The sequence below is a fragment of the Theobroma cacao genome, chromosome 4 (assembly GCF_053813885.1).
Source record: "Theobroma cacao isolate CCN51 chromosome 4, ASM5381388v1, whole genome shotgun sequence".
In the NCBI taxonomy this organism is placed as follows: Eukaryota; Viridiplantae; Streptophyta; class Magnoliopsida; order Malvales; family Malvaceae; genus Theobroma; species Theobroma cacao.
In genome coordinates, this window is record NC_142642.1 from 2,682,221 (window position 1) to 2,692,692 (window position 10,472).

General features: G+C 34.4%; 1 protein-coding gene across 1 annotated transcript; it reads left to right on the forward strand.

The window, feature by feature from the left end:
• The first annotated feature begins 314 nt into the window (after positions 1-314).
• TCP20 (TEOSINTE BRANCHED 1, cycloidea, PCF (TCP)-domain family protein 20) lies at positions 315-1,812 on the forward strand. Its single transcript, XM_007031861.3, has one exon. The coding sequence runs from the start codon at positions 707-709 to the stop codon at positions 1,649-1,651; it is 945 nt and encodes a 314-aa protein (XP_007031923.2). The 5' UTR covers positions 315-706; the 3' UTR covers positions 1,652-1,812.
• Positions 1,813-10,472: the final 8,660 nt, after the last annotated feature.

Consider the following 10,472-nt stretch of genomic DNA (forward strand, 5'->3'; position numbering starts at 1 on the left):
GAAACTAAAGAACAGAGTCTCCAGGCTTTCACTTTTGAGCGTGGTGATCCCATGATTAATTTCCTCAAAAAAATTTTAATTAATGTATAAAGAAGGATGGGCCTAAGAGTGGGTTAGAAGCAAGCAACGCCATTATCTAGACCCAGGTGGCCAGTTGTCAAGAAATCATTCATCCACGTGGACAATTGAGTCCCTTACAAGAGATGGCACCAGCATATCGCTGCTGCAATAATATAGTAGGAGGATGTAATGAAGAGAGAGGGAGGAATCCATCAATCTATGGAACATGGCCAAATTGGGGATGGTGCTTTTATGTGTTTTGAGTTAGTATCTGGAGGTGAAATTGGCAGTTAAAGTTGCTATCATATCAGAAATGTTAGTCAAAACCCCTCTACTACAGTGAAAGAGAGGACAGACAAAAGCATATGAGAGAGAGAGAGAGATATAGAGGGAGAAGGGGAGGGGGGGGAAATGACATATTGTAAAACCCAGAGTAAAAATTTGACATTTGGGGTGTGCTTTGGGATTTCAATATTATAATAATAGTTTGTCTTCACATTCCTTGCCAAAAACAGTGAAAACTCATGCAAGTCTAGGACTTTTCAGGTCTCCTTCTTCAATCAAAGAGGACTCCTTTTTTTTTTTTGTTTTTTGTTTTTAGCCTTTCTTTTACTTTGCCCCCACCCCAGCACCCTTTTACCTGTTCATGGATCCCAAGGGCTCCAAGCAGCCTCCACAGGAAGTACCAAACTTCTTGAGCCTGCCGCCACAACCCCAACAACACCACCAACATCCACAACCCCAACAACAGCAGCAACAGCCTCAAAACATGGGTGAGAACAAACCAGCTGAAATCAAGGATTTCCAGATTGTTATTGCAGATAAAGAAGAAGGGAAGAAACAACAGCTGGCCCCAAAAAGAAGTTCTAACAAAGACAGGCATACCAAAGTTGAAGGAAGAGGTAGAAGGATAAGGATGCCTGCTTTATGTGCAGCTAGAATCTTTCAGTTGACCAGGGAATTGGGTCACAAATCTGATGGGGAAACAATACAGTGGCTGTTACAACAAGCTGAACCATCAATAATAGCCGCCACAGGAAGTGGAACAATACCAGCGTCAGCTTTGGCAGCAGCTGGAGGCTCAGTTTCACAGCAAGGAGCCTCTCTATCGGCCGGGTTGCACCAAAAGATGGAAGATTTAGGGGGGTCCAGTATAGGGTCAGGGAGCAGTAGGACCAGTTGGGCAATGGTTGGTGGCAATTTGGGGAGACCCCATCATGTGGCAACAGGGTTATGGCCCCCAGTCAGTGGTTATGGGTTTCAGTCATCATCTGGTCCATCTACAACAAATTTAGGCAGTGAAAGTTCTAATTATCTGCAAAAGATTGGGTTTCCTGGTTTTGACTTGCCAGCTACTAACATGGGTCAGATGAGTTTCACCTCAATCTTGGGTGGGGCTAGCCAGCAGCTCCCTGGTTTGGAACTTGGCTTGTCTCAAGATGGTCATATTGGGCTTCTAAATCCTCAAGCTTTGAGCCAGATTTATCAGCAGATGGGGCAGGCTAGGGTGCACCAGCAACAGCAGCAGCACCAGCAGCAGCACCAGCAACAACCCCCTGCTAAGGATGATTCCCAAGGATCAGGCCAGTAAAATTATAAACTTTGGCAGCAAGACTAAAAAAAAGTAGCATTCATGGGAGAGGATGGCTTTTTTCTTGTTATGGTTTCGGTATTGTATAATTGGGAAAACAAAAAAAAAAAGTGAGAAAAATGGATACTTTGCCTCTCAGAATTCTATAGGGACTGGATGGATTTTATTGTGCCCCCTTCTTCTTTCTGCACTGCATCACCCGAGTCTCCATTACAAAGGTGCTTTTTGTTGATTCCTGCCTTCTGTTGAACTCGCATCCTCCAAAGTCTTCAGAGAAGTATTAATTGTTTTGTGTCTTATTAATTTTGATGTGGATTGCAGGTGGAGCTTTGCACAGCCTAGTAGCTTGGGAACTTCTTGTTTGATTCAGAGGTGTGTTGATTATGATGTAAGGCAAATTTAATTGTTTTCTTCTTCTCTAGGTCTGGATGGAGTGGCAATCGGTTTGTTTGTGAAATTAAACATAGAATTTTACAGTCATACATGTCCAGTTTCTTGTTAGATCAAGTAAGAATTCTTATTTCTCTAAAAGAATATATTTGTGCACATACAGGGCCAATTATTGATAACTTCTGGCTGCCATGTTTCCTGCTATAGCATGTCTGCTAACATATAGGAACCTAGTTCTCTTGTCATCACTTCAAAAGTTCTTCCTTTGTGCTGATCTCACCTTGCTTGGAAAACTCTTTCAGCTTATTTCCATCATAATCCTTTTGTTAAACCCCATATATTTTTCTCTCCATATTATTCCCAAATTTTCATCTCAATGGATTAATGTTATTCATGGAATTTGTATCCACTCACTGCTTCACATATAAGGGGACTCCAATTAGTATGTCTATGACATTGGATGTGTTATTAACTGTTTATCTCTTCTCTGTTTGCTGTTGAGCAAGATTATGTACGTGAGGTTGTCTCAAATTTGTGCAAAATACTCTTGGAAAATTCAAATTTCTTTCGGCCATCATACTTCATATTATTTAGAAATCATTTTATGTTTATACAAGGATTTATAATTGGCAAAGATCAGTGCCCTCTTAAAATGATTCAGTTTCAGGCAGTCTTTACTATCCAAACTGTCATAATTTACTTTTTCTAACCCTGAAACTATTCTTAATCCTTGATGAAGGGCTTGGCCCCAACATAGAAGTGTCAGTGATAGCCAAATAGCCGTGCTTTTGCCTTCTTTGAACTGCAGTTTCTAACCTTGAGGCAAACAAGAATCTGTTAAGCTACAGTATCCAACTTCCAAGTTGGTTCTCATCAATTTATGGCACCAAATGGCCCAAGTAACTTTTCCAAGCTGCCCTGTTAACTGTTGCTCCAGGGTACCATGTTTTAAAGAAGCAATCTAGTGGTATGGCAATCCTTGACTCAAAGCTGTTAAAGAACCACTTTTTACGAAGCCTGTGAGCTTTCTCTTTGCCATTGAATTTTTAATCAACTATAAATGAGAATATTGTGGAATGATATTGAATTAAATAGAAGAAGTCGGCGTTCAAGTGCACAGTATCTAATGTACCTGCACTGAGGTATGCTTAGAAATGATCATGCGAATGTCTTTCATATGTCACGTTGACTTGGATTATTCGGTGGAAGTTGATTCTACACATTTAGGACTGGGAAATTTGGAGCATTCATGTCTGAGGTCTTCTTGTGTTGATAAAATCCTTGCATTCATTTATGTTCAGTTTTTTTTATCTTTTTTTAATTTTGTTTCTTCATAAACTAGTGTTTAATTAGTATAGCACTATGGCTTCTCTTTTCTTGTTGCCTTCCCAATGGATATAAGATCTTTCTTGAGTTAGCTGTATCTATCCTAATTGAAGTAGGTTGAAGATGACTTCTCTCTGTTGGAAGGTAATAGTTGATTTGTGGTTCAGCATCCTCATGTGAACTCTATGGCTGTTTTAATATTCTTCCTATTTTTAGTTTTCTGGCATGAAGATATGCTGTAAATTTTCTAATACCAAGACTTTCTTTTTCCTTTTTGTGACAATTCATGGACTAGAGCACAAATGCAAAGTTGACAAATTAGATGAATTTTTACTTGAATGGAACTTTTACCAAATAAATACTGTAAGATTAAGAATTTAATACAGAAAGCATAAGGAGACAGTGCAAGAATGGCATTTTCCTAGCATGTTACTTAAAGAAATCAATGACTATATCCATGAGGTAAAAAAATTACTGGAGTTGTTTACATTTTTGGACCTTGGAGGTTTTGTGTGTACTGAAATTGACAGGTCCGGTTAATTTTGTCCACCATTTTCTGTGATAGGCACTGAAGTTTTGTCCTCATTTGCTGGTTTTCATTAGAGTATCTTTCTGTTGTATTTTCCTCAGTCCATTTATTGTTACTTACTCCAAGTGGCAGCCTTTCAGGTTGACAATTGTGACACATATTTTCTCGTGGTGCATTGGAATCTTAATCTAACATTTGGTTGTAGTATTTTTTTTTTTTCCCACCTTCATCGTTTCAGTCTCCTAAAGTCCAAAAGTCTAGGTGCAATTAGCCTGCCTAAGAATGAAATTTGACTTAAAATAGCATGGCTTGAGGAAAAACCCAGATTGGTTTTTCCTGGAGTCACCTTACTTTGGTTCTCATCCTGTTATGAAATCTCAATCTTCTCAGCTCCCACCCCCTTAAGCCATTGAGCATCCCATCCTGCTTTAGTTGTTTCACTTGATGTTGCTTTAAGGTGTCAATTTCAGTTTACAAAAATCAGCAACAACAAAATTACATGATGTTTTCATGATGCTAAGGTGTGAAAGAAGTAATCTAACAAATTTGAGTAGATTTTTTTGCTTCCGTTCAAACTGCACACAAATTTGGGTGCTCTTCGTTCTGACAACAAAAGGTCTGCACTCTGCTGCCAATATCACATTGCCCAAAGGGGTTTGAAAGAGGTTTATTATCACATTAGACACCTGTTTGCCATGCTCAGGCTTAAATTTTTGCTGTTTCACAGCACGGACATGGCCTAGAACTACATTCTTGGTTGCAAATTCGTTCAGATTTTGTTCTCCCTGACTCTTACCTGGGACCCTGTTAACATTTGCACTCTACTGTGGTTGCATATGGTTAAATTGACAAAGCTTGCTCAAAACCATTCATGGTGTTATGTTTTAGCTGAGCACCTTGGATGTATGACATCCACCTGCTGAAGTTAAGGGTCCATTGAGGATATGACACGACAGCCACTTGCTTTGTATTTTAAAAAGAATTGCTTAGTTCATTTCTAAGAAGATATTGTTTTTTATTCCCAGTCATTTTCCCTTTGTATTTTCATTTGGATAGAAAGGAGGAAGAAAAACGAGGAAGATTTGGGCATTCAATTAAAATTGAAAGGAGTACATAAACATAACGTGAAAGATGAGTGCTTGCCTCCATTTATTGCCATTCACAGAAGGGGAAGTGTCTCTGTTTATTGAAGCATAGAGCTGCAGACAGAGCAGTCAATGCTTTACCCTCCATTTATTGCCATTCAGCATTGTGGAAATGTTCATTAAAATGGGCATTGCAATCTTACTTAAATACTTGTGGGGAGTGAAGACATCACAGCCCCAAAAAAGTTCAGGGATATCATCAAGTACAAGAGCCCAAAATAAATGCTCTCTTTCCACTGCCTATGGAAATGGAAGTACTTATCTACGGTGGTATGGTGGAAGAGGGCCAAAAAAAAAAAGATAAAAAATAATAATTTCACCTGCAGCTCTTATAATTCAACAGTTTTCATACAATATTGTTTGATTTTTATTGAGAAAAAAATATAAAATATCATGTAAGAAAAATTGAAACCAAACACAGACAATTGCTTATCCATAAAGCTTTTGACAGAGTAAAGAGTTAAAAATGATAGTGTCAAAACTATGCCTCACAATGAAGCTTTAGCCTTTGCCATTGCTCTTTGTTTCTCTCTTAGTTTATGGTTTCTTTAGTCATTGCCAACACTTGTGCAATGGGCGTTGGGGGCAATCAGAATAGCGTTAGACCAAGAAATGGGTAAAGAAAATCCAGATCATTTAAAGGGAACCATGCGTACAAGCCCAAGCTTGGGTGTGGAAGTGGAACAACATCCATTCCAGCCCATTGTCCGCATCAGAAAGGGCTCTTGCATTATGGTTGAAGAAGCTCAAACCCAAAACCACACATTCGAAAATGAGAAGATAAGTTCGCTTCAACTTTGAAAAAAAGTGCATTCTTGTTCTTCAATTAAAAAAAAACTTTATAAAAATGTATTGTGCAATAGTCATTCATTGAATTAAAGATGTCCTTAATTATATTAAAAATTTAATTATCATTGGACCTAATATCAATCAATTTTTTTTGTCACGTGGTAACTGATATAATCACATTACATGCCTAATGCATTAGATTTTTTGAATCTCGTTGACTTATCAAATTGCATGTCACATGAAAAACAAAATCAATTGATATTAAATTTCACGATAGTTAAATTTTTGTTAATATTAAAAAGCTAAACTTCACTCCATCCATGAACATCTCTGTCTACCACTCACACAAGGAATCAAGGACATGATCATACAATCAAACGTTGGACTATTCAAATTAAGGGGCCCACCATAGATGAAGTTATCACAGAAAATGCATTGGTTAGGCTCCAACTTTCTACAGCTGGTGGGCATCAGCTCATTGATTCGATAAATTTATGCTCGGATAGAGTAGCAAACCTTCAGTTAATCAATCCTATATATTACATGTTCATCTTTCAATTTTGTCCCGGACCTCATCGTCTACATGCTGCTCTCAAATCCAATACATATACCAGTTGATTTGTTCAATGTTCTAGCGTTGGTGCATGCCTAGTTTGACAAGGTTGGACTTGGAACAGGAAAAATACTCGTCCAAGGTATAACATCATGATCAAAATCGACTCAGATATTCCATGGCTGCAGCTAGAGCTAAGTTGTTTTCTTCTGCTGCTGCCATACCTATGGAACTGTAACCACAACTTCTTCGAACTTGGAGAGTTAAAAAAGACAGCAGGAGACTGTAGGTGAAACCTTTATTTCCTCCAATCATTGCGTAAAAACCCATGGTGCTTTGCGTGTTAGAATTCCCACAAACGCAGTCTCCATAAAACAATTTTCGGATTCTACGTCCGATAAATCATCAACAAAATCTTTTCGTGCAATTCGACATTTTGATTAATGGACAATGATAATTCCTCCCCACCAAGACAAGTGTGTTAATTCCTCCCCACCAGGACAAGTTCGTCATCCGAGAAAGTTGTCGTTAAGATAAAACCTTTTAATAAAAATCTTGTCACCCTTTTTTTTTTTGTAATTTTACATCACGGGTTTGTTTAATTGTATATTATCAATTAAAATATTTTAATAAATAAATAGTAAAAATGAATAGAAACATGTGATGTGGTTAATATAAAAAGTTTTCTAAACCCGTAATAAAAAGTATTAAGATAAAATACTTCAATTTTTAAGTTTTAATTAAAATTTTACATGAATCTATTAAGTTTTGAAATGGACATTTCGTTTCAAAAATTTTTTTCTTAAATACATAAGTTTATCTATTAGTAAATTATTAGTATTTTTATTAATTTGATGATGTGATAATATTAAAAAATTAATTTTATTTTTTTTTAATTTTAAAAATTATTATTATATAATTTTTATTAATTTAATAATTTTTAAAATTAATAAAAAAAGATATTTTAATTTTTTTATATTTTATTAACTATATTTACATTTTTGAAAAGATTTTTTATTTCAAAAATTAATAAACTCAAGTAAATTATGATTAAAAATTAAAGAAACGAGAATTTTACCTCAATTTTACACAAGATAATAAACTTACAAAAGATTTTTGTAGGAAAATTTTACTTGTTAAAAATATCAAGGAACAAAAAGTGCGGTGTCAGCATCAGATTTGCTATAAAATTCAGAGCTCCCCCTGTCAACGTGGACTTCTACATTCTTCCAACATCAAGGCATGGGGACCCACAATTTGTTCCATTTTGCTTTGTAACGTAAACTATTTGCACATATCTATCTTCTCTTCTCTTCTCCTCCGTGGGGTCCCCTTGGACGGCTCTTCTCTCTTCCTTCTTCTCAATCCATTCTTCCATCTGCCTTCCTGGTTCCCAGTGTCCCAAAAAGCCCCACTTTATTCCCACCAAATGCCCCAACTGCCTACAAAATCAAATATACTACATTTGCTAAGGGGCACAAGACAGCTGGATGATACCCTTTTTTTTAAAAAATAATATTTTAATTATCTCTGACTAATGTCTATTAACACCCGATTACTTCATAAACACCTACTAATCGACCTTGAATTTTAAATTTTAATGGGGGTTTAGAGTTTTATAATCTTGTGAAACATGGGTTTAACTCTTAATTAATTTGGGTACTTATATTAATAACAAGGGGACATTGATTCTTGGGCTATTATATATTTTGCTAGGGAGGATTTTTGCTCTATATGTGGGAATGCATTGACATGTATGGAAATTTTTCTTACCTAACTCCAAACTAGATGTCCACTTGGCAAATAAATCTATGCAAATTGATGTCAAAATATTGCCTCTTGGCTGCTTGGAATGACTAAAATATTAATATTTGTTGGTTGGACCTATCCTCATTATTATTGTGTGACATCATCCCATAAAATATCTTAGTTAAGATGACTTGTCAAAACACACTCTGTCACCCCAATTACTTCACATACCTTATGGAAACATTTAAAACAAAAACAAAAAGCCAATTAGAAGATGCAAATAAATGAAAAGATATTGAGGTTTCCCTTTAGGGTTAGGCAATTGGGGGCTGTAGACATTTTTCTAAAGCTTTAAATAGAAACTCTCACAAATTCAATGGATGGTACACCGAAAATAATTTTAAAAATTGGTTCCCCACCTTCAACTTGCATTAAATTAAACACTAAAATATTTGTTAAGGTGTTCTTTATAATAATAATAATAAGAAGAAGAAGAAGAAGTTTTTTTATTTGTAACCATTTGAATTTCATAAATCCTTTGCTTAAAAAATTAGGGTTTGAATTCTTTTTTTTTTTTCTAAATGAAGAAAAATAAGAGTTCAAAAACAAAAGCGATTAATTGTTGAATTTTTTTTAAAACCAAAGTCCAACCCAAAATTAATTAATTAATAATAAGAGAAGATTGAAGTAATGACAAAAAAACTTTGGCATTAATTAAATTAAAAATATTTTAAAAATAAAAATATAATAAGAATCTCTTCATTTATTAAGGATTGATCTTCGATTAGATATTTATTTTATAAAATTCAACAAACCTGGTAAAATTATTAAGGTAAGCAATTAAGAAAAGGTGACTTGATTGTGGTGGCATCAAGTAGAAATTGATGTTTGAGGTTTGTAGCAACCGTAGAGACAAGCAAATGAAGATGAGAGCAAGTCTCCATCTTCAGTGCAAATATGTTGTAGCGCAGGGAACTCCACGTTTGCTGCTTGTTCATCACTCTTGCAATTCTTTGTATTCCGATAAGATACATAAAACACTGTGGATTGAATTTTCTAGTTGCAGTGTCTACACTCTGGCCCACTTATGTTATTGTCAAGTCATTTCCAATTTATTTGTAATTTTTAAATAAATTTAAATTACAAATATATGGATTTTTTTTTATATCTACAAATAAAAATATTTTAATTTTCCATTAAATGGAAAAAATCGAGAATTTGGGATGTGCATGTTATACGATGAAATTAATCGATTTCTTTTTTATTGTTCATAAATCTCTTTAAACCAAATATCAAATTTATGAAAAAAAATATGATCTCTTAACTTAAAGTTTTAGCCTTTTTTTTTTCTTTTGATGTTGTATAATCTAATTGATGGACTAATTAGAAAAATAAAGATTTTTGCTATGGAAAAAAAATGGGTTATTACTAATTTTGGGAAAAAAAATCTTTCCAAAATTGAAAATACCCAACTATTATACTGTCTCCAATTTATCGCTTTTCTCAAATAATTAAAAAAATTTTAAAAGTACCTTTAAACAATTTTGTTTTATGGTGTTTTAAGTGTATTTTTTTATTGTTATATTAGATAATATTTTTTTCTCAAAAATATTACTCCAATCTTGTTGTTTTTTTATCTATCTTTTTTTATCAAGATATCTCAAAATGAAAATTAAAATTTAAACCTAATCTCGCGCAGCCTTAAACTCTAAAAATAGAAATTAAGTAAGCTTATAAATCATAAATCCACATTTTCAACTCAAAAATTTTTTTCAAAATATCTTAAAATGAATATTAAAATTTAAGCCTAACCTCGTCCGGGTTTAAATTCTAAAAATAGAGCTTAAATAAACTTATAAATAAAATAAAACTTAAATAAACTTATAAATAAAATAAAACTTAAATAAACTTATAAATTACGAATCCACGTTCTCAACTTAAAAGATATGTTTGATAGATGGTGAAAGATTTATGTTGTTCTCAACTCAAAAGATATGTTTGATAGATGGTGAAAGATCTATGTTATTCTCAACTCAAAAGATATGTTTGATAGATGGTAAAAGATCTATGTTTATTCTCAACTCAAAAGATATGTTTGATAGATGGTAAAAGATCTATGTTTATATACCCAAGACCCACTTCACCTCTCACTGATGTAGGATCGGTGAAATTCTATCTCACTCAATTGTGTAACGTTTTTATATATTAGCTTTTTATCAGTAGAGGAGAGGATTATATACCCAAGATCCATCTCATTTCTTATTGATGTGGGATCCGTGACATTTTACCCCACTTAATTACGTAACATCCTTATACACTAGCTCTTTACTCATAGAAGAG